Source organism: Solea senegalensis, linkage group LG17, assembly GCF_019176455.1.
Source record: "Solea senegalensis isolate Sse05_10M linkage group LG17, IFAPA_SoseM_1, whole genome shotgun sequence".
Lineage (NCBI taxonomy): Eukaryota > Metazoa > Chordata > Actinopteri > Pleuronectiformes > Soleidae > Solea > Solea senegalensis.
The window spans coordinates 5,788,457-5,814,172 of NC_058037.1; the positions used below are offsets into that span (position 1 = coordinate 5,788,457).

The 25,716-nt window shown below is 42.4% G+C and overlaps 1 protein-coding gene across 4 annotated transcripts in view; it reads left to right on the top strand.

Annotated features, from left to right (window-relative positions):
• Positions 1-1,197: 1,197 nt before the first annotated feature.
• Positions 1,198-25,716, top strand: part of ccdc85cb (coiled-coil domain containing 85C, b) — a 42,070-nt gene continuing 17,551 nt past the window's right edge. For 2 of the 4 annotated variants that reach the window (XM_044048992.1, XM_044048993.1), the window contains exon 1: positions 1,198-2,591. In XM_044048992.1, coding sequence (XP_043904927.1) covers positions 1,880-2,591 — 712 coding nt within the window. In that variant the 5' untranslated portion in view covers positions 1,198-1,879. The remainder of the gene's footprint in view (positions 2,592-25,716) is intronic. The other 2 variants (XM_044048994.1, XM_044048995.1) reach the window with 1 other exon arrangement.

Genomic DNA, 25,716 nt, shown 5'->3' on the forward strand with positions numbered 1-25,716 from the left:
TAATAAAATGCTGGATCCCCCTGGATCTGAGGTCCATGGGGATCATGGGAATTATTGTATTTATGAAAATAGAATTCTTATTCACGTAACTGAAAAGTGGATATGGGGAAAAACAGATGATTACACTAATTCCTCATGTGCTGAGATGTAATTTCGCTTTCTTCAACACTGAATTTGCCTTGTTTTCCTAAGAAATAAAATGAAATCATAGAAGAAACCTGTGCAATTCTATCTACATGCACAGTGCGTTGTGCTAACTCTGGGTTTGGGTTTTTACCACACAACTACACAAGAGGGCGCTGTGACACAGCAAAGAAAGCTGAAAAGCACCTGTTAGTTCATAATTTGGAGAATTAAAATTTAAAACTTTCCTCCGTTTGAAGGAGATTGTTGTTTGATGTTTATTAATAGATTAGTGGAAAAGTGAAGCATGAACTTGTTGCATTGAGCTAGGGGTGAGATTTTATTTGCACAGGAATGACATTTCTTGCACAGCAATGTATAATTGTATATCTATTAATTATCTACAATACAATTTACAATTAACCACTGACATTCCTCTCAAGTTGGCAGAATATCAATTTAAAAAATGAGAAAAAGTCATGATAGCTAACTTTATTATATTTATATTAACATAATATAGTCATATTTTAGGTCAAACATACAAAAAATAATGTTTTATAGAGTCTAACAGCATGCATGGCAGGGTTATATATAAAAGAAAACATTTATCTTACACTGACAGACATTTTTTATTGTATCATTAAATTACAGTACTAACAAATAAAGGTCACAATACAATAAACAAATGGATGACCAGGACATCTCCTGGATAAATAAAAAAATGAAATAAGAGTTACATCTAATAAAAACTTACATTAAAAAGGAACTGTTAACGTTTCTTATTATCTACTTAAATGTCATGATGAATTAAACTACTGAATAAAAGCAAAAATGTTCACTGCTTGCTCATTTGTGTTTGTTTATTTGGGGCTTTTATTCATTCTTATAGACTGTAGTATATTAAATAATGATAGATAAGTGTGTTTTTTCTTCCCTTGTGTGTGAACGCTGCTCTGGCTGTTTCTTTAAGAGGGCCGAGCTTGATTCCTGTGAAGCTTCTCCTCCTCTGCTCCTCTACCTGCTGCTCTCCCCTCTCCTCCGTCGTGATTGGCTGTCTCCTCACAAATCCTCTGGACTGATTTCAAACAGTGAGTGTTTGGTCAACGAGGAGGAGGAGGAGGTGGGAGAGGACGACGAGAAGGGTGGGGGACACATCCTTTGCTAATTCCGAGCTGCCAGACCGGGAGGAAACCCTGAGTGAGTCCGTGTGTAAACACAGCAGCTCGGTGACGAGACTCAGCCGAGCACCGCCGGTGACTGAGACACGCGCTCGGGAAAACTAAGAAACAGAATAGGAAAAGAAAGGTTGGTTTGCTCAAGTGTTTTCTCTTTAGTTCGCCATTTTCGCGTTACATTAATATCAAAACCTCCAGTTTTAGTGCGTTTATCCACCCGCTGAATGGACACAGCCATGGACCGAGGTGCGTTCACTGACCTGATTGGACCTGAATGCAAATCACTGGTAATTCATTAATAACCATGTGTTTCGGTTTTTGACGAGTTGTAGTTTCAGAGGTACAAAAATAAAAGATTCACGCGGACATTCAGTCACTCGTGTTGTTGTAGCATCACAATAACATTCTTATCATCGGCCTGTTCAGACGGAGGGTAAAAGCTATACTTTTTGGACAATGTGTTCTTTCTTTTATTCAATTTCGCAACTGAGGGTCGGTTAAATGAGTTGTGGTCGGTAACTTTCAAGTCGCCCTTTTTTTTATTTTTTAACGAACTGAGACTCGAAGTCAAAAGACAGAACATGGCTAAAAACCTGTCCGAGGGAGCGACGGATGACCTGAGCCAGCTGACGGACGAGGAGCTGCTGCGCTGCGGGAAAGAGGAGCTGCTCCGGAGGCTGAGGAAGGTCGACAGCGAGAAAATGAACTTGATGATCGAGCACGGGAACATGATGAAAGACATCAACAGGAGGCTGCAGGTGCACCTGCACGAGATCCGGAACCTGAAGGAGATCAACCAGAAGCTGCAGGACGACAACCACGAGCTGCGAGAGCTCTGCTGTTTCCTGGACGATGACCGGCAGAAGGGCAAGAAGCTGTCCCGAGAGTGGCAGCGCTTCGGCCGCTACACTGCCACTACCATGTGGAAGGAGGTGGGCTCCTACATGATGAAGCTGAAAGAGCTTGAGGCCAACCAGGAGACTGTGTTGAGGGAGAACTCTGAGCTGAAGGAGATCATCCTCATGCTGGATGAGGAGAGGAACGGTGCAGGGTCCAGGAGCTCCATAGACAGCCAGTCCAGTTTGACCAATCTGAACGGGGGCACCGGGACGGTCAGGGATGTTGGGGACGGGAGTAGCACCTCCAGCACAGGTAGTGCTGGCAGCCCCGATCACCACAATCACAACCACATACACAAGCCTTCAGAGAACAGTAAGCTGGGCCCCACCATGAGGAGGTCCATGGATGACCTGTCAGCACCTCATCACAGAAGCATCCCCAATGGACTTAATGGTGAGTACATGTACAACATCCTCCTGTCAACAAACAACAATGGTACACTTTGTCTGGCTTCACAAGATGAAGGTCTGATATGAGTTTCACATAGACCTCACTAACCAAGACCAATAACAAAGCCTAAAGTGTACTAAGACTAAGACTTTAAGCAACTGAGACCAAATTATGACCAAGACCATGATATAAAAAGACCCAAACTATAAGGGACTGCGATCAAGTCACACTTTTTTGCTTAATGAGATCACAATTGGTCTAATTTATCAAACGACAAAACATCCTAACTGCTTTAAGTTTGTGGTGGCGTCAAGTCACAGTAATGATTTGTCCAAGAATGAATCTGTTTTTTCAGCTGGTCTTGATTTAAAATCCTGAGTTGTGAGTGAAAAATGTGTCAGAGTACGAGGCAAGACTGAGACCTTCACACCAAGTTTCACAATAGCCACACACTTTAAGTCAATCTCAGACTCAAATGGATGATTTCAAGTTGACACAGATCCACAAAGCATTCCAGAACCAGTGAGTTCTTTCTCTTCTTGTGATGCCACTGAAGTATACTGTTAATATGTCTACATTAAAAGTAAAGGAATCTGTTTTGTGACCACAGGAGCCTATTATATCTGTATTCCTCTTCCTGGTTTCATCACTCACATGTACATAATACAGTGAAAATATGTTTCACAGTCACCATGTGATTGCAGAGACAACATATGCTGATCAAAATTGGTGCTAAGGATTAACATGGGGGGGGTCTTGGCGTAATCACACTTTACAGTCTTGATTGGGGTGATTATCTCACACAGACACACACACACACACACACACGCACAGAGTGGTCAGACGGCATCCGTAAGTGGCCTTTTCAGTCTACACGCAACATTGTCATTTGAATCTGCACTGATTTAGGTCACTGCACACAGGGTCCTCAAGGAAGCGGACTTATCTGAACAGACTTTGGATGGTGGCTCGAGCAAAAACATGTTTTGGTGGTTGTTTGAGGATTATAATTGTTGTCTTTTGTCGCTGAAGAGCACTTGTGTTTTTGCCTAGGGCCCAGAAATGTGTTCCATGGGACTAGAAATCAATGTCCCACTTTCAAAAACCTAAATACACGCCTGAAAGCTGCAAGCTGGGATGAAAATGGCATTTAACAAGAGGACACTAAGCCTCGTTTAGCGAGCACATGGGCTGATCACTCGCTATGATCTTTTTGGCGAAGGGAATGCTTTAATGTGTACATAGACAGGGCGGCATCGCCATGTTAGAGCTCAGCGCAAACAGCTCCAAATCAGATGACGGGTCACATGTTGGGCTTTACTGGAATTGCACATAGTCAAAACAGAACGGAAGATAAACAATATAAATGTATGAATGCATGCAAGGGAAAGCTGAGATAGCTCTTAACCTGGAGAACACACAAACAACTTCTGCTAACACACTCATTTTTTTGCCACTATAATTATGTAACATCAGTGTTGTGTCTGCAGCACCAATCTAAGCCGCTGCTTTGCTGGATGCGTGTTTGACATTGTGTGCCCCTGAGGCTCTGGCTCAGTGTGCTCATCACCAACAGTGATATACAGATACACAAGAACATGTTGGCCCGCTTCACATGGGAGGTTTCTTATTTCATTGTACGAACCACTGCATTGGTAATGGAATTGATGTTATCTGGTCTTCAATAAAGCTGAGCATCACAAATCCTCCTGGCTTTGATATAATTGCAAACAGCTCCGCGCGGAGAGAAATAAACTGAGATGTCAGTCGATTTTTAAAACGACAACAAAGCCGCGCTACATGATCCCAATCTACTGTTACTCAAGTCGGATGACTGTACCTAGAGGCCGTTCGATCAAACAAGTGTTTCATCACTGCTATCGCTGAATAACTCGGCAAACCTCGGATGTAAACTGTAATCGCCTGCAGGTTGACGCTAACCTCTACTGGCCTGAGCTGTGAGAAAGTGGTCTTCTTCTCCAGCTCTGATTTACTCTCATAGCTGCTTGAAACCTGAGTGAAGAGACCATGTTGCGAGGTCAGATCTGGTCGCGGTGTGAGGTCTTCTACTGAGTGGCTTTATTTAATGCTGTCCAAATGCCAGTGGCTCCCTTGGGCATTTAGGAGACAAGCTTGAGGACTGACACTCGAGTGTTAAATGAACAGCATCTGTGCGGGCGCCAGACACACACAGACGGGAAGAGTGGAGGAGGATGAAATGAGTTTGGTGTCCATGGTGTAAAACCAACTTGACTGAGCTGCAGGCTTATGTTTCATACCGTCATTTTATGATTTTAATCTTCTTGGCTAGTGCATCTCTGGAAGATTTCCATTTCTTTAGAGGCAACTGGGGCACTGTGAGAGGAATGGATGAAAGAGAGCCTAGCAAAGGACCCTCAATGGGGTTTGGTGGTGGTGGGGGAGTGGCTGAATGGCTGTAAGGGGTTGGCTGGGAAGCTTGGGGGTGCAGTGTTGGGGACCGTTCGAGGGCATATTCAGCACAAAGGAGGCTGGGTTTCGAAGGCATCCTGCTGTCTGCTTAATTGAATTTCTCGTGCGTTGACATTGCTGGCAACCCCCACTCCCCCCCACTCCTCCTCCTCCCTTGGGCATAGCTATGTGTGCATGCATGTTTACGTGGACTGGGTGTGTGCTGGTAAGGGGAGCATGGGATTCTGTTCGGGAGAAATAAAAAGACAGAGCAGCAGGGGCTCTATTGAGCCTTATTGTGTTTCATAGCCTTAAACAGTGACTTCAATTTGCCGACTTCTCAACGTCTGCGCTCACTTTTGGTGGTCTGGAACCCGATTCCAGTCAAAGGCCGTGTGTAATACGATGCTGTCACAGAGCGCTAGCATTAGGCTCCCTTATACTGGCTGCACAGACGGAGTAAAGCCTTATGTGATTAAGACAAAGTGGCCAAGCCAGACACCAAAGTGGTGCTTTGACATTGTCCAGATGAACTGATAAGGAACCTCTCCGCAATAATACTTGTTGACCTTAAACAGACCCTCACACATTCCCGTGGCCTTTTAGCTGCCAAATGACTTTAGGGGAACAATGTTTCTATAAACTACAAAGAGTGAAGTCTCTCAGACGAGGGAGGAGAGAAAGATGTGCGCTGACGTCAACATATTACTATTGTGCCACTTTGGAAACCTGTTGCATTAGACACCTCATCTGCTCTCAGTGAGTAGTGAGGGTTAATCTGCCATAAAGTCCTCCTGTGCTTTAGAAGGTTGTCTGTGTGTAAACCATTTATGACTTCACTATTCTTTCAATATTGTAAAGCTGCTTTTAATGTAATGAAACTGTTAATTGCCACATGACTTGTTTTAAGTATGTGAGACAAAGGTGAGAGGAAGTAAGTGGTTAGTCAAGTTGTGATGGGACATCTGAGGCTAGTTTTGGCAAATGTATGCAGTGGTTTAATCCTTTACCTACTTCTTATTTTGTGCTACAGTACGTGTGTGTTTGTTTTTCAAAGCCCTGTGAGGTGGTGAGTTCGGCACAGCTGCTGTTGACAGCTGGAGACGGGTGGACCTTCGTTATTGAGAAGCTGGCAATGCAAATTAAATGCTAAACTATAACAGTGGTAAACTCCGAGAAAACGGAGGGCAAGATTATGTAGAATGGAAGGAGAAGATGTTGAGCTGCGCTACCTGGGCGATAAAACAATAACTATTATCATTTTCCTTTTGTTGCAATCTATATCATTTAAAAAGTTCAGTATAAAGTATGCAAACACATTTTAAGATGTTAGGCTAATTGCTTTGAATGTTTTACAGAGATGTTTCTCTGTTTAGCACGTGTTTGGCATTTTCTGCCTTGGTTTCGTTCACTCCTCAGGTTATTCATTCATTATTGGAGATTTATTGTGATGATTGAGATGAAAGCTACTCACTGATTTGATCATGTTGTTGTTTATCATGTTCAATTACCAAGCATTACCATCCAAAGTTCACAGGCTGTTCTCAGACACCAACGCGTCACAAAGCATTTACAGTAGATCCAAAAATGTCTGCAAAAGTCTGTTCAGACGCCTCTGGCTCTTACAAACCAGTTCAAGAGGTTTAGTGATTCACTGGAGACCAAGACTTTTTTCACATTAATAGAGGCCTCTTATGCTTCTTCTCTTGAGTACATTGTGCTGTTCCTGACACGACATGTTTTTTTTCGTGTTTGGTCTGAGTCACTGTTCAAATCTACCCACGTGGCTTTAAATTAGGCTTAATGAAGTCATTTAAATCTTGTTTAATTGTACCTTAAAACCACAGACTTTTGCACCTGTGTGTGTGTGTGTGTGTGTGTGTGTGCGTGTGCGCGCGTGCGTGCGCGTGTGTGTGTGCAGTACATGAGGTGCTACACCGGAGTGTGAACTCACTCCTCTCTCTTATTTTCAGGCTATTCTCTCTCTAACTCACTCATCTTAGTTTCCTTTTCTTTTACCCTTGGGGAGTGACATGACCTAAAACTTGAAACTGTAGAACCAGCCCTCCCAGTTGGCACCAGTGTGTGTGTGTGTGTGTGTGTGAGTATTTCATGCGAAATACAAATGACTCAGTGCTTCTTCCTGCAAGGTGCGTTTCTAGATGAAGATCGTCATTCTCTCTGGAGAGCGCAGGCTTAAATGAAAAGACCGACTGGGGTCACATTTTACGTGAAAGAATCAAAGCACTTGTTTGCTTTGTTTTTCATCCCTACAAGAATATTTATCCATGCTTTTATTTCTTCAAATAATGAGTTGAGCGTGGAGTGTCTCCTTGAATAAACATCAATCAATAAATCACAGCCTGCGAGTTTGTGTCAGCCTTGGCACTTAACTACATGGGCTGCTTTCTTGTATCACAGGAAACCAGTGGATCAACAACACAATGGTGTTTTCCTCTTGGCTGTGGTTTCAAGTCATTGTGTGGCATGTCTGAGAGGCAACCCAAAAAAAATAAAAAAAGGGCGTTTGAGCAGAAATAGGATGTTTTTGTCATGAATATCCTGTTTGTCCACACTTTGATTCATGTTGCTGTGTTCTAAGATGAAGACTTGGCTTCTCCCAACCCCTGGTTACATTTATATTCCTTATAAATGGCAATAATTCCATGGCGGTTTAGAGAGGAAAAAAAAAAAAGAAATGAAAAGGAAAAACAACTGCTCTGAAAAGGCCTCTTGGGCGGTGAAACATCTTCAGAATTTGAACTTGTCGACGTGCATAGATGTACACAACTTTGACTAAACCGAAATTGCAGGTCTAAAACAATTTGCATTTGTATGACGTTAGAATTATTGTGTTAGTCTGAAACCAGGCTTTAAAATAACCTGTTAACACTGAAATCACACTGAATAGAAGTCGGACTAACACACCCACACATTGGGGTTAGTCGTCACTTTACTACTGCGTGTATCCTTTCAGTCGGACACACTTCTTCAATAAATGTATCCCCGTGAGTGGTTGAATACTGGGACAAGGACAGTAGTCTCATTTAATGGTGAATCTAACTGTGTATGGAAACGTAAACGACTGAGTGAATAGTGAGAGTTACTGGTACGCGTTGAGTGCACTGTTTGTTTGTCTTGTGTTTCTCAGCACTCTTGTGTGAATGAGGCCAGGTCAGCTGATAACTTAGATAATGGACTAGAAACACACACACACACACATGCGCACACAGTAATGTCTGAGAGAAAGAGCCAAGAGGGAAACTCTTTGCTGTGTACTGTGAATGAAAAGCTGGCCTGTCAGGACGTCCCACATTCCTGGATTTACAAAAGAGGAAGTAGGTCTCTCTCCTTAGTGACACAGCAGGAACGAGAGGATGGAAAACAATAGGAAAGCGTGCGTGTCCTAGTCACTTTTTGAACTTTTACTTCCTCCGCGTCTTCGGTTACCACACAGACTCCGCCTCTCCCGTCTTCCACTCACCTTCCATCTGCATCTGATTCTCTTTCAATTCCTATGAAGCTGTTTGTCACTGCCCGTTCATTCCCATCAACGCAGCACTCAGCCGACAGAATGAGCTTATTAAGTCAGATACGGACCCACTATTCGAACTAAAGCGGTGCCTTTTCACCAAAAAAAGTATTTTTCAGCAAGTTCCACATGCTGTTATGTTTGCGTGGTCATAACTGTTGGATTGTACGAGTGCAGCTGTCTGCTGATGCCAAAAACAGCAACCGTACCAATATTTAGACACTTCTGACTCCCTGTGTCTCTCTCTTTACAACTCTACTGATGTCTTTGGTTGTCCTTCTTTTGTGTTTATTGGGCAGCGGGCTGGAAGGGGCTGGGTTGCTCAGTTGCCTAGGCAACAGCAATGATCAGTGGGGCAATGGTGGACGGCACCCATGTTTAGCCTCGGAGTCACTGAAGCGGAGGCAAGTGAAGGACAGGGGGATGGGGATAGGTTTTTTCGGCATTGTTGGCCTCTCTGTGCTGGTTGACCCGTGCAGAATAATGCCAGTCAAAGCAAGGTCAGCGCTCTGTGTGTGTGTGTGTGTGTGTGTGTGTCTGCTGCTTTAAAACAACTCACACATACAAAATTAACAGGGTGTGGTTAAAGTTGCACACTCATTACACTCATAATGAATCAGTTACCAGTTTTACTTTCAGTTGTTACTTTATTGTTAGTGTTGAGAGTGAACCGAAAGAGTAAAGTTGTAACACTAATGCTTCTTTATAGAGCTGAGGGGGACTGAATATTCCAGCAGTTGTGTAAAATATTGATTATTACAAGTGCAAATCTTGTCATTTTGCTGATGTCGTGTCTTCTGGCACAGATTAACAGATTAGACGAGAGATTGGACGATGAGATTACATTTGCTTAGATTTGGAAGAATTACTTGAGAATTAATTGCACATGTTGGTTTGGTTGTAAAATAAATTGACCAGATAGATGAAGTTAGACCTATTTCCTAACCAGTTTTGGCTGATTATAAGTGAGACTTTATAGAATGCCGTCTGCAGAGTTGCTTGGCTACTGTGAATGAGGTTTTTACAAAGGCTTGCTCTTTGGTTGTTCTCTCCTACATTGTCAGCTTGTCCTTGACGGGTGAAAGTTAATTTTATAGGGGAGCAATTCACCAAGCAAAAAAAAGCTTTTATTGATGTGTGTCATATATCAGATGGGACAAGCTCTCAACAGATGATTAAAATGCAAAAGACAGGCACGGCAGGGAATTCATACAAGTAACTGGATGCAGTGACAAATACCCATCTGGGACTGCTCCATAAAGTCACCATCAGCAGTTCAGTTTTGTCTATGCGACATACTCTGTGACCTTCGACGGTGGAATGGTCCCAGGTTGCCAAAAGTCAGCAACTTCTATGCAGAACACCTCTTCATCAGCTCCTTTCGAGGCCTGGGAGGAACAAGGTGTTCATCTGGATTTTCTGGCCTGTCAGCTTTCTGCCCCTGGGTTACTGTGACGCTGGAGTCAGCAGACGTGTTCACCTTTCCAGTATTTAAATAATGATGTCACAATAGTTACTGGTTGATTCCGTAGCACCTTGTCGCCTAAAACGTTGTGCCACTTTTGGTTGGTCCCACATGGAATGGCTCATTTAGTTTAAAGACATAATCACCTCATTCCTAGTTTGTGCCTTAGCTAACTAGAAATCCAGTTCTGCTGCTATTGGAAAAAAAGGTGGTGCTTAGATAACATCACAGTCATAGTTATAGCTTTGTGTAACTGGAATGCCTTCAACAATTATAACTCCGGCTGCGGTGCTTCAAGAGGAATGAGATAATGTGAAGCTTATTCGGTCAACTGGAGCATCTGGAATGAATTGTACAGTGTCAATGCTGTTGCTCCATCTGCAGGAGGTTTTTTTTTGGTTTGGTTTGGTTTCAGGTAACAGCTGTGCTATTCTAGATGCTCAGTTTCCTCTTGCTGGCAGATTTTAACTGCTGAAAATTGTGTAATTTAGGGATGGGCCTGAGACAGACATTACTCATTATTCCTGGTCTTTTTTGAGTCTGTAAAGAAGCAGTAGTTAAACAATTGTTTGAAGAGAAAGTGTATCGTGTGTGTGGGATCAGTGTGATTTCTTGCTTTGCTAAATGTGTCAAAAATCGAGTTGAAGAACATATAAGTTATAAGTCTAAGTCTGCTGCTGCTGCTGCTGCGGTAAAGAAGGTTGCAGAGTTTGATGGATTGTATCCCTCCTCCTCCTTTTCTATTAATGCCCCACATGAATGGCACTGTGGCCATCTGTCAGTGTAGCATTTTGTTTACAAGGATGGTTTGCCCTCTGAAACTTTTAGCCTCTCACTGTCTGGCTGTTTTATTTTAGCTATAGTACCATACTTTTCCTTATTGTGATAGGAAATGGGCTTAAAAGAGGTGTCTAATCTGCCCTCAGCGGTTTGATCCTCACTGTTTCCAGGGGCTGAAGTGTCCTTGGCCACTGTATTACAAATTACATTGATGGCTGTGCAGTCAAACCTTTTAACAGACATAATTCTGGATGTAATTCTGCCGTGTTCTTTTTTTTATATACATATCACAGATGGAAAGAATTTGAGTCCCATGGTAAAGTTCAGGGGTCAGTTTCCGTCACAGTGCTATGAATAATATTGAATAATCATCAACATTTCTTCCACATGTAATATTAAACAAAAATGTCCCTTTTGAGTCCAAGTTATGCTTCTCATGACAAAATACAACAGCTGTTGAAATTCAGTCAAAAATGTATTTAGACTATTGCTCTTAGCTAGACTTTATATCTCAGATTATAAAGCCTGATCAAAGTCATTATTTATTTGAACTCTAACAAGGGCAGTGCGCTCGGTTCCAGTGGTGCGACGGTGACAATCGTAAAGCGCTTAGGTGGAAGCTGATAATCACATGAAAATGCAGGCTCCCGGGAAAAAGGAATTTGTCCGATTAAGTCGGTGACTGGCGGCCCTAATAGATGAGAGGGAGAGAGAGAGCACAAGTACGAATACCTTTTTTATCTGTTCATCTTTTTGCATTTATTTGATATTCATGGTATTGGAGAATATTTGTAGTGGCATTAATGTTCCTCATGAATGTCCACATGATTATCTAAAACACAGGAGATGTTCCTGGGTCTTCCACCGATCCTCTTTAACTCCACCGGCGTTAGCTCTGGGTTCAGCAGATAATGTCAGATTACACATGGGCTGCTTGAGTGTTAGGTTTAGAGTGTTCAGCTGGAGGTTAAAGGAAGAAGTGGTAGCTTCGCTTGTTTCTGTTGCGTTCAGTTTCTGCCTGAATGAACCTAACAGCTTCTTATCCATTTGGTGTGGCAAATAGAGTGAGTTATTCATGTTCAAAAGGGCATCACGCAGCATATTTCTCACTTACACGCTGCGAGGAGATGACACATCTGACAGCCAATTATAGCCATCCTGTTTCTCCGCTCTTCCTCCCAACATGTGGGCTTTCTTACTTCTGATGTCAAATTGTGTTGCTTCTCCGCTGCTGTTTTTGGGGAGAGTTCAGTGTCCGTACATTCTGGTGGTTCTAAGTTCTCTTGTAGACACCGGTACTCGAGGTCTCATCTCAGATCTCTGCAGACACGTGGAAGTGACAAGTATGACCAAGGCTGAGAACATTATATAATGCACTTCTGAGATTTGATGTTGATGTGCATGATTCAGAAGCTGTGACATTTCTAATGATGCCTGATTGACGTTAGCCCCATGAGTGAACTCTGTGAACCCACTGTGGATGATTTGTGGTCTCACTTCAGTAGATGTAGAAAAACCAGCCAAGGGGGATTTCAGGAGATGTTTCACAGTGTGTTATCGCCTACATATCTTCTGTGTCTCGCTCGCTCTCCACTCAGTCAACAAAAGATGTAAAAGAATTAAATCATTGATGTTTCAGTTCCATCATGGCTCTCAGAAGCAAGGCATAGGGTTTTGAGGGGAGGGCTTCTTTGTCAGAAGGATTTCTCCGCCCACCACTCTTTTAAATACATGGCACGTAGCCCTGAATACAGTATAATATGCGCCATGTCAACAGAGGAACGCTCTCTAACCCTTCAGAAGATGTACATAACACTGAACATTGCACACTTTATGAAAGTGCCCCTAATAGGGTCCAGCAGGGTGTCCTAACAGGAAGAAGTATAGGGTGACAGATTAAAGTGAATCTTCAGAAATAATGTTGAGGAAAACCTCTGAACGAAAGATGCAAGGATGAAGATCCAGGAGCAACAGAGGACACTGCAGAGCAAAACAGCTTCTCCCTTCTGCTTGTTGCTAGGATACCATGCCCTTTTTGTCCGATATTATGGGGTGTGCTTTACCATGCACTCTCTACTGCGTGGCACCTTTTCTTTTTTTTAAGCTCGGTGCCATCATTCCACTGTAAATCTCTCTCTGCTCTTGAGTCTATTTCCTCTTGACTGCTTTAATTGTTTTTGGTTGGAAAACCTTTAACACAGGCTTCATCTTGTTGCACAGGAATGCATGTACATCCAGTGTTTTTGTTGCCACGAGTGAATTTACATCCACTCCCTCAATGAGGAATGTGTATTGCATACCTTTAGGGTCTCCTTATAATCAGCACACGCTCAGCAAACAAGAGCAATAGCCATGAAATAAAAAAAAAAAAGATGAAAAGGGAGAGGAAGGAAGGTTGTGTCATGCGCTACCAGTTAGTATTTGTCCAGATCCAGGCTACATATGGTGCTGTATTTATACAGGATGGAACAAGATGAAAGGTATAACATAAGCAGTTTCCATGCTGAAGTTAATAATTGACTGTTTGGAAAACGCTGGAGGAGAAAAAGCCTGCCAAGCCGAATAAAAGCAGAGACAAGCAATTGATTCCCATTGTGTTTATGTTGTATTTACCACTGCCATGGCAGTATCGTTCACCAACTGTGTGGAAAGACTGACGGAGGAGGTTTTTTTTGGGGGGAGCCCACATCAATGTCTAATGAGGGTTTTGGGGAAAGGGAATCTGAGAGAAATGAGGCGAGTTTAAAAAAAAAAAAAAAAAAATGGAAGAGGGAGACGTAGAATTAGGAAAAAATGGTTGAGAGTTGGGGGTTTGAGAGGCTTGGGGCCAGAGTCGTGTAGAAAGGAAATGGAGAGAAAAACAGTAAAGCAGGGTGAACTCTGTGGCGATGAGACAGAGAGACATGGTTAAGGTAAAGGAGGAGCAGGTGAGAGCAGCTGTAAAATGGTCACATCTGAAAGCTGCTGCTTCCTTCTTTCTTTTGATACTTCGATTATCGGAGAAAGTGGCAGTGTGAGGTTTTGGCTACAATCGTAAATTATGAGAGAGTCAAACAAGTGAGGTTATCCCTTATTCATTTATCAGATTCTGAAACATGCATAATGCGTACATCGTCTTCGACCGCTTTATCCGCCACATGAGGGTCGCGGGGCGCTGGTGCCAGTCCCAGCTGACGTAGGGTGAAAGGCAGTGAGGCACTCACACTCACACCTGTGGTCAATTTACCGCGTCCTATTTGCCTGATTCCCCAAATCTACATGTATCTGTTCTTTATTCTAGTCAGGGACTTGGCTCCGAGTGTTTCACAACTGATCCAGTTTGGAGTATTTCCCACTGCTAAATGTTTTGCTACCATGAAGCATGTCAGTGGGGGTCTGAAGTTCACTTATTTATGGTTTTGCGCAAATACGTGAAGAGTTATGTGTTTGTATCCGAGATATTGACTGTGAAATAGTTTTTTTATTGCAACGCTGCAGATGGTAATAGCTCTTGGGTGGGACCTTGCAGAGCCTTTAAATTCCTGGGGAATGTCAATAAGAAGAGCACGCTGACAGGAACTTGGATGTAAGGTAAAGCGAGCACAGCATACTGTCACAATGTCATGATAAAAACAGCGAATTGGTTACATAAATCAGACGGCGGCGTCTGTGAACATTTGCTGTTGTTTCCTCCCGGGATTTTACGGGCGGAAAGAAAAATGTGAGAGAAGGGTTGATTTAGAGTTCATGTTCCACAAGTTGAAGAAGGGGAGAGACAGGCCATTACTTTTACAATTATTTACACAGGTTGGTGCTATGTAGTAGATTATATATTCATAAGTGTAATTCAAGCAGTGTGCACAGTCTACAGTTGCAACAGTATATTTGTGCCATTCCCTTTAGGAACTTGCAATGTATGCTCTTGCTTTTTGATACATGGCATTTCTTCAGACAATAACCCACAAAAATCCAAATCAATGCACATCACATCAGTCTGAAATGTATCTAAATTGAAGGGGACATAAGACACAATGTGTTTTTAAGTTAAATGCTACATTTAGCTGCCTCTGCTAGTAGTAGAATGATTGCAGTCTGGCCAAGTAGATAATAAAGTTGTTTATTGGGCGAGTACTGTAAGGAAATATAATAAAAATTAATATCTCAAAGCATAAACGTGAGCTCTTAAAGTGACACGCTTTCAGAAGAAGCTGAAAAATGGCTTCTCAAAACACTGGACAGCAGAAAACACGGATAACAAGAACTTCCAATACTTGTACATTGGCAACTGCTACTTTTAGCTGTTTTTGTTCATCAACCTAGTTGAAAAATCACAGAACATGATTTAAAAAAAAAGAAAAAAGGTTAAACCTTTTTCCCCACCCTGATTTGGTATGTATTTTGAATTGTGGTCTAAGCACAAACTTTACTCAGAGGCAATGTTTTTTGTTCCTCTGTCAAACATAATCCATGTGATCAATGTAAACCTAGGGTTAGTTGATATGGATTATGTGGACAAAAAAAAAAAAATCACATACCCGTTGATATATATATATATATGTTTATTTTTTTGCTGAAAAGCGATATACCTTTTTAAATCCTGGTATCTTAAGCTGAAGTAGATGTGTCTGTTGTTTTATGATGGTGGGATTTGTCCTGGTGCTCCTGACGCCAGTCCGACTGTCACACGCAGGTGAGTTGCTAATATTGTGTGAAAGAGAGAGTGTAGTAAAAAGGTGCTGAGTGAATCTATGTGCGGTGAAGCAACGAAGCAATCCCCTACATTAGCGATCTTTTAATGACATTATGAGCTTAGGTGCAAAAACCTTTTTGGTGTGTTACAAAACTGGTGAGACAAATTAGACCATGGCCTGCTGCCACTGTCTCTGTTATTAATGGGAAACGCTGCGAGCAGATAAATATGCTGACTGCAGCCTTTAGCCTGTAGCATTTCAAGATTTAATGAGCCACTGTTGCGCAATTAAAACAGTCGGCCTTGCATCTTTTTCATTTGGGGCACGATGCTGACACCACACAGATGCAACGCACAATGCATAATACGACCTTTTGTAGTGATGCCCACTTTCATCCTGTGGAGATTTGTGGGAAACTGGTTTCCCTGCTCTTATTGGACGAGAGGTGAACACAGTCACACCTGTGGGCAATTTACCGTCACCAGTCAACCTACGTGTCTCTGGAAAGTAGGGGAGAAATGGAGCATGTGGAGGAAATCCACAGATGCGGGGAGAACAGGAAAATGCCTAATGAAAAGGTTACGGCCCGCTGAAAACACTTGATTCATTACAATTTTTAAACCGACACAGAGCAACACAACCTTTTCGAGGCCATAGAGCTAGCATATGTTCCTGTCTGCTTATCTGCAGCTTTTACAGTAAGATGATTAGAGGTTTGATAACCCTCCATGTATAAATAAAAAAAATGCATAAAACTGATCTCTAACCCTTTTCAAAATAAAAAAAAACCCTGTCTCAATTAAAATGAAATCTCAGCACATAATTGTTTTATCCTCAAAAGAGCTGAATATAGACCTCCATGATGCTGGGATATACAGCAGCTTTGTGCCTAATGAGACACACATGAAACTGTGTTTGCCTCTTTCCAAATCCACATAAAGCTATTTTAGACGGAATGTACAAAACACGTCCTCCAGTGTATGTCAGTGATGTTCTCTTGACCTCAACACTGTCACTAAGATCCACTGAGTCAGAGGAGCCACCTGGCCGTTGGCTCAGGGGACAGCTGGCTGTGCCACGGACAATGGAGGTCGAGCGGTGTCTGACCCGTCTGTGCTGTCCGGGGTAGAGCTCATCTAGCTTTTGCTGTTGACATGTCCCCTGTGTCTTTTTGTCTGTGTCTGCAAGGTTGACTGAGGTACTGGTGGTGATGCAGTCTAATGCTGGCTAACTTTTTTTGTAGACAGTCAAACGGCCTCGCAGCAAATAGGGACTGGAGGAGTGTGTTTTTTTTGTTTTAAAAATGTTTTCAGCATTAAGCAATAGATTTTGGAAATATTCATTCACGGTGTTGATAGATTTTAGATTATAATCATAACACACATCATTTAATGTCTGTGGCCTAAGGTATCTTGCATCATATCTGCAGCAGACTGCGTGTTGATGCAGCTGGTTGCAATTCACTTGACATAAATATAGTCTGACTGTTTTTTTCCCCTTTCCTTTCCCCTTTCCCTGTGTTAGTGTGGTGATGTTTTGAGTTAATATAGATTTACTTGCGTACGTATTTGTTTGACACATTGGAGTATACACCTGTTTTTCTTTGTCCCCAAGACTTGCATGACATGTTTGATGTAGAGGTTACCTGGATGTGTTCAAAGAGTCAAAGTCACTTCTGAGGCTTAACATTGAACATGTCCATCCATCTTCTAGCGCTTTATCCTTCCACATGAGGCTCACGACCCAGGTCTTCTTGCTGCAAAGGCAAGAGTGCTAAACACTACACCAACCCTGTGGCCCCAAAGAACATGTCATGTTTGCTTAATGTGTTCTACAACAAAGGCTTTCGTTTAAGATTCATCCTCAAGATATGACTCAAAAAGTTAGGTGGATATCAAGGGATTGATCGCATTAAAGATTCCCTGTCCTGTATTACTCGGTAGCCTGGGTATTTAGTTCAACCACACACCACAGTTCAGTGGCTTCGGAATCCAGTGGCAACACATCAGCTTCACACACCACAGTTATAATCTTCTAGTCAAAAACAGTTTGATTTTATCGTTCGGGAGCACATTTCGCCGTTGTGCATTTCATGTCTTGGACCCCTCCCCCATCACCACACACACACACACACACACACACAGAAGTTACTTTTAAGAGTGTGGCTGTTGGATTGATGAGGCCGACTTTCTATTCTGCCCCGTCAGAGGATGTCTCAAACCAAACTGCCTCTGTAACCACCCTGCTGTGTAAATGATAGCCATGCATCATAAAGTGAGAACGCGTGACTTGACGACCAGATGATGGGGTGTCAGTGAGGTCCTGCATAATAAAATTACTGCTTGATGAGTTTCCATTAGGTTTTATGAGGTATTTATATATGTGCGCGTATATATGTGTGTAAGATGGAGTCTTCGTCGGATTGATTCAGGGAAGGTTAACCATCTGGCTATAAACCTCTAGTCTTACCCGCTAATGGAATTTGGTTCCGTGATTCCCCCCTTGGTGTGTGTGTGTGTGAGTGAGAGAGTGTGTTTCGCCCCAGTGCAAGCTACACTAATAAACCTAATGGCTACAAAGTCAGAGGTGGGCTTTTGGCCTATTAAAAGGATGGAGCACTTCAGGGCTGCAGCGACAGTTATGACATGGGGACCATTGTGATATAACACAGTAAAGTGTCTAATGACATTTAAACCCCTCCCTGTGCACTGCACTGTAGCATAAATAGAATGCAATAATCCAGTCCACCATTCAATCCAATGTAATGCTTTAAAACGTGAACTTGTAAAACACAGGCGGCGGCAGCAGCAGTCGTAAATGTCATTCTGGCCTTAGGGCTGGAAATGCGGTGGATGTGTGCAGCAGCACTACTTAATGAAGACATTCATTAACTGCAATTAATGCTAGATATTAACCGGTTTGATTTATCTGTGTTGTGATTGGAGGTGGGTGTGGTCGAGTTGCTGCGTGTTTTATTGATTGTGTACCCACACACTACCAGGAAACGGGGAGTGTGTGCATCCATTTTACCTACAACCACAGTCTTTTAGTATCATCCCAATTCTCATTGAATATGGTATGTATTATTTGCTCACATTATGCTGTTTTTGAAAACATTGTATACGAATCTTATCTTATCTCCATCCATATAAATATTTCAGTACATTTAAGTGAAATGTTGTATAAGCACTTAGTTAATTTACCTTGGATGAAGTATTAGACAATTCCTCGTCATAGTTTGTGCTTTGATGTAAACCTGATTAGAGAATTATCAACTGAAACTTCAGATCACTTATATGTATTTTTTATTATTTATAAATACGAAATAAATTTTTCTACTTATACACCTGTGAATGATTTCAGTGCTACCTTGAAAAAAGTAGGTATGCCTTTAGTTTTTGCTCACTTCACAAGCAGGTAGGGTCAAAACTTGGCAGTTTCATTTTTACTTGCCATAAGCCAAAATGTCTCTGAACTGCTGATCTAGCTTCTCAAGTATTTTAACGTTCCCATATCTATGTTCTCCCAAGTTACTAAATCCAAGTATTTGCTGCGTTATGATCCAACAGGTATAATTCATCATGTCGTCTGCTGATGCAGAGCAGTGAGGAGTCAAACCGACTGTTTTGGACTGAACGTTGTGTTGCAGGTCAATTTTAAGTGAAGGCAATTAGACAAGATCAGACACCTTGGGAATGTTCGAGAGCTGCGATCAAACAGGAGTTATCTGGAGTTATTATGAGGAGAAAACATGTTCCTCGCTGCAGCCCGTCTCAGCAGGCACAACGACGACAAACCTAAACATCAGTGTAGCCTAATGCTTGCTTGTTGGGGCTCGTGCAGCGCTCTGCTAATAAAGAGGTTGCTGGCATTTTGTGCTCACTTGACTCTTCCTGCGAGTGATGCTTTCCTCTTTTGACTCAATCAGTGACTCTTTTTTCAGTGGCCGGGATGGGGGGGGGGTGGGATGTTAGTGTGTGCAGACACGTGGTAGTTTAAAATATTACTGTGCTGCCACTGCTTCGTACAAGACAATTTGATGTTTGGAGGGTAAAAATAGCTCATCTCTCTGAGGATGTGCGTATTTTTTAAAAAAAAATTTAAGCACACTGTCCTGTGTTTGAATAATGTTTCATTCTGCTCAGCTCCTGCAGAACAGGATGAGGACGTAACAGATGTATCAGTGAGTTTGGCACATTGTTCACTTCTCGCTAGGGAGTCGAAGTCATTTTGAGTAAAGACAAGAAAGAATTGTCAGAAAAACACAGTAGGGATAAATGTAGCGGCGTGGATAAAGATTTCCTGGCTAGTTGAGCGTTCCTCTTCAGCGGAGACTTGGATGGAGCCAGTGCTAACCATTCACAATGGGATGTAATAGAATTCCCTTTGTTTTTATGCCCGGGTCTGTCCTGTCTGGACAGTATCTCTTGTCTCACTCTCCTGCTCCTGTTTCTAATGGCCTCCTCTCGCGACGACTGCAGAGTACAAGCACTGTCACCTTTGCTTAGTTTCACCGCCTTTCAAAATGCTGCTGTCGGGTCAAGTCAAAGGCTGTGGGACTCAATTTTGAACATCAATCCAATTTTAGTGGCGGTTATGACGAGATAACTGTCTTATCCGGGCAGATCTTACGTAAGACATCTTCCTCGTTGTGGCAATTACTTTGCTAATAGCCCTTCAAAGACCCTTTGTATCCATCAGTGTTTAGTTAATCGTTGGTAATATTCCAGATGACACCAATGAATAGAGGCAGTTTTGTCTCTGTGTGTTGTTTTATGAGAGTTTTGTCCTCGTGCTGCTGAAAACCTCCAGCAGTTCCACGAGTCATTATCATTTGAGGCCTATTCTTATAAGTCTTCCATGGCAGAGCATGTGTTTTTGGGGGGATTTCTTACACGTTGGCACAAGTAATGCTTTGTTTTCAAATATAGCAGCAAATGTACTGGAGAAACATAGATTATGTCAACAGGATTAAAGAGCACAGCCACAAGTTGCATCTTGCCTTCTCTCATACGCTGATTTGCATTCGAATGAAACGCGACATGGCCGTAACTCGTAGAATTCTAAAGAGTAAGGAAACCTATCGGTGATGTCATTGGAACAATATTTTTCCACATTGCTGAAAGACTTACAGGAGTGCAGATTACATCAGAACCCACACAGCAGATGGAACTTTCAGACGCTGCTAATAAAGGGGTTTAAAGGTTGCAGTTATCGACAGATAGTCCCCTGTATTTACCGTCTAACTACTAGCTGTTATACTCTACTTACATAAGCACAGCCTTTGCCAACTCAGCAGTCAGTCTGACAGGCCTTTAAAGCAACGGGAAGGTATGCAGATTTATGCAAATGTCTTTGCCATTGGGTTTTGCGGTGGTGAAACCGTGGTAACGGGAAGAGGAATGAGGTTAAAGAGAGCCATGGGCCCCGGGAGGAAGTTCCTTACTCACAATGCCCTCTGGTGTTTGTTTACACACTGCGGTGAGCTGGCTGTGGGTTGTGCGAGGTAACGTCAGCCATCTCTTAAGCCTCTTCTGCAAAGCCTTCTCGGGGCTCTGTCTGGTATCATGATGTTGAAATGCAGGCGTTCAGAGGCACTTTTCCATGTCTGATAGCAACACTGATATAACGCTGAGCATCTACAAGTCTCATTTTGAAATTAAACACTCGTCTGTTTGCTTTCTTCCTTCTGTTATCATAAGTCCACATATCATCACATGATCACTTCAGCGTGGCAGACGTGCATGTTCTGGTCACATGGTGTTAATGAGCCAGGTCTCTATTTCCTAAATAAATCATCCCATTTACCTAGCTGTTTAATATTTAAACATTTGTAATCACTAATGATGTGTCATTTGAACATGCTTATTCATTTCCAGGAATGGGAAAGCACCATTTAGACGTTAATGCCACCATATTCTTCTGTAGGCACTATCTGGTCGACTGATACAGAGGAATGCAGTGACCCATTCCTGAATCAGTCAGGAGTTCTGACCTTTCACCTTCAGTGTCAAGGGCCATGAGTGTCACTGAGTGCGAGGTTGTGATAAGCTTCTTCTTGGAATAGCAGTAGTACGTGTTGTTCACTCTCGTCAAAACAGGTGGTTTTCTGTTCAGCGTGTTGTCACTTTTCAGTATCAGTACCCATGTACTCACCAGTATGATTGACCCTGTTCATGTGTTTGACTCGGAGACGGTCGGATCAGAAAAAGTCATCTGGAACATAAACACATGCACACATGTCACGGCAATAATAGCGCATCCATCTCCAAATGCCACTTAATCCAGCCAACATATGCACACGGGGCCAATAATTAAGGGTGTGGACCAAAGGCATGGCCCCGGCCCTCAGCTTTGATTTTATGAGATTAAAACTAACTGGCCGCCAGATTGCCATTCTTCAATCCTAATCAAAAGATTAAGGTCATAGGGCACGGGCCTTGAAAGTGGCTCGATCATGTTCAGAAAACAAACAAACTGATGTCACTGGTGGTTGTCATATTTGGACAAATCACACCCCCATGAACTCATTAGGTTCACATATACATCAAGGGCTTTTTTATTTATAAATCAATCACACCTTCTTAGACACATTTTCAGCCACAGCACTGCTTTAGGCATGAGGAGGCGTCCACTGAACCTACAAGGGTGGTGACGATGAGCGGAGGAGACGGGAGGGAAGCGTCACTTTGTCGGACAGGATGTGTGATAACAGCAAGACACACGTCTGTGTGTTAGTGTCTGCAGGACTAACTATAAATAAACCTCTGTCCACCCCTCTTTCCTTCTCTCCCCCTCTAAGGATATTGACAGACCGATCAATATGTAGACAGGAGAGATTTAGAGAGGTCTTCAATTTCCACTCAATAGACATTAGCAGCAGTTGTTATATTAAAGAGTCCCATCTGACCTCTGTTTTAAATGACTTACAAGTGTAACATGCTGTGGTGTTTGTGGGAATTTGAATTAATTCAGTAACGATTCCCTGTCTACTTCTTTCTGTTTCATCCAGATCGTCAGATTGATTTCTGGTGGGGGAACAAATAGTGTTTTGTAATGTGTTTGCAATGAAGAATAACAGGTATTAAAATGTCAGCAGCATAATTTAAGTATCTTTACTTTCATGTATCTGTTTGACATCTAATCTAGGGTCAAGAACCTTTTGTATTTAATATTATTTTATTTAAAATTGCACTGCTGTGCAGACATAATGAAGTTTGGCGTGACAGACCATTAGTGTGGTACAGTGCTGTGTTTCTTTAAGACATTCAACTCTGTTTGACAAGTTCTCATGTGATCTGATGCTTCACATTCATACAGTACAGTGCTACTAAAACCACACGCACTGTAGGTGTGTCCCTGGTTGCCAGCGAGTCCTGTGTATTTTGGACTGTTGACAGGAGGCAAATGATTGAAAACCAGATTTCACCCGGTAAATGTTTTAGATACACCGAAGGAAAAAAACTAAAAACAAACGCCCTTTTCATGCGTCATCCATTAACTTTCTCACCAGTCACTCGCATCAAGCTTAAATTAGCCCAGCGCTGTTATCACACGCAGGGACGTGCAGACACGTATTTACATTCACGTGCTCATGAGAAAACATGCCTTGCACAACACGCACACCTACAGTACAGTACACGGGCGCACACAACAGAGTGTGTGTGTGAGGAGGTGAGGCACTCTCTCGCTCTCTCTCTCTCTCGTTCCCTCAGAGCGGGTGCCATGTCTTGTCAGTTGGGGTTAGCTCCACGACAGCTGATGCACCATTCAAGCCTTTGAAGCCCTTTTAGGGGCCCTTGGTTTAACATGCTTGGGTTGCCAGGTTCTGCCATCCCTCTCATTAACGCTGCTTGGGTGCCCGCTTAACTTGTTCCTCTCTGTTTCTTTGGTCAGCTTGCTTGGCTTTGACTGAGCGCTGGTTAACCAGGCAAAGGGAGTATGTACACACACACACACACATGCACGTACAGTGCCGTATATGCAGGGACAGTGAAGTGCAAGTAGGGTTTAAGTTACAGATGCAAATGTAGGCCTGCATTGGACCTAAATAGAGCATAGACATATTACGCAACAGCTAATCTACATAAAACATGCATAATTCATCTGCTCCTCTTTTGAATTGGAGGATATGAACATCATTAAGTTATGATACTTTTTTAAAATCTGTTCCGGACATTGATTAACCTTAAGATTGCAATGTTATTTTTAATTCAAAGTTATTTACAAGGCAGGCAGGGTCACTTTGTTATTAGCATTTCAGTTGTTAAAACATTCTGAAATGATTGAATACACATCACACTATACTCTCCTGGAACTGACCTCTACTTGGAAAGGTGTACTGTAGAAATTGAGCAGAATGAAGTCTCTAACTTTTTGCATCACTGTAGTTTAGCGTTGTAAGGCACACCAGCCAATTCTACTTTAAAACAACATAGAATTCTGTATATGTCATGACACTTTTTGCCAAATGGCACAAAGTAGGAAAACTAGGAACTCCCTGCCCACTTGCCGTGTGCAGTATGGTTTGCAAAGACAGTTGTTTGTCACGCAAACTCTGCAATAACCCGCACACATAAAAGGCTTGTCGAGTGTTTCTCTGTTAGCATCACAAGCCAAGGATATTCTCCAGTGATATTTCATTATCTGCGCCCCATCAGCAATTCCCTGTGCCAGAGTTCTTTAAGGAACCGTGACACTTTGGAAATCACGTCCTCACAAATTCTCTCTCTGAGTGAGGTTTGAGCTTCTCAACCGTTGCCCACACCACAGAACTTTGCCTGCATCACAGTGTCACTGTCAGAGTGTGGTTTCGTTAAAGCTGCTTGTTCGGCAAAACACTCAAGAGCATTTGAACTTCATCCGAGAGCATTTATCATTTATCCCTTTACATCATCCGTTTAGAATGTGTCTGCTGGAGATGAAGTTTTTAAGCTGCTTGTGTAAAGTTAGCATGAATAGGCTGAAGTCGATTTTTTTTTGGTCAAAATAACATTTCTTGAAAAGTTTCAGTTGTAAACCTGATGCTGTTTTTGGGGAACAGTGTGTGCGGAGTTGTTTGGACTGACAAAATGATCTGGACTGGAACAATTATGAACAAATGAACAAATGAACAAATGTGTTCATTTATTTGGTTTTGTACTCTAAATTGGCAAAACAAACACATACACACACAAGGAAGACGTTACGCTGGGATGTGGGGAATCGTGATGGGCGTCTTGTCTGACATTTCTGTCGATTAAACAAGTAATTGACTATTCATCGAAAGTAATCAGTAGATTAAATGATAATGAAGTAATTGAAACAAACACATGTCGAAGCCTCAACAGCAATCTGCTGACCTGACTTGCATTAAATTCTGAGTCGAGGCTGTGGGGCCTCTTTTCTGTTTCTCTTTCCCTCTCTTTTTTTTCCTCCAGTTTTAAGGCAGGGCCTCATTCAGATTCTTCATCTTGGTGTGGATTCAGTCTGTTCTCTATTGAGTTTCCGATGTTGCCAGTTAATGCAGATGTTATTGTATGATAAATTGGACTTTCCGTAGCAAGTGAGATCACATTTCTTGGAATTTACTGTACTTTTATTTGGGTGTGATGGCGCACAGAAAGGAGAGAGAGACTTGTTTAGACTGTTTCTGCTCTTTCTTCAACATCTTGAGGTAATTGACCCAACCTCCTGCCTTATACACACACACACACACACGCACACATTTTTTTTAATTCTTTCTCTCGCACAAACACTTGCTCCCTCCCTCCTTCTCTCCTTCCCTCTTACATGCACATACATTCGGCTGTAATCCACAGGCACTCCCTCTTGTACAAATGCTGCATATACACACTCAGTCATACTCAGTACACACTTACACACATCGCAGAGAGAATCTCTCTGTGCTAAAACACTGCGACGCAGCTGTGAAAGGGAGATGAAAGCCAGGGGAATAATAAAAACAGAGTGATTTCAGTGCACTGCATTCTTCCAAACATCCAAGTCATCTCAATTTAAAACATTAGGGGATTCCTTGTTAACTTTACTGTTTTACCGAAGCTGTTTTCATGTAGCAAAGGCCTTGGAGGAACAGTGTAGAGGCTAGTTTTTGCTGGAATTGCATTACTACCTATCCTCTAAATGCCTAGTGTGTATGTGCACATGCAGGGTCTAATAATTAGCCACACTCCTTGGTTCTTGCGACATCCCGTCACCAGCATGCCTTGCTTTATGGTTGCTCCATAAACAGTGGCCTGACCTCTACCCACT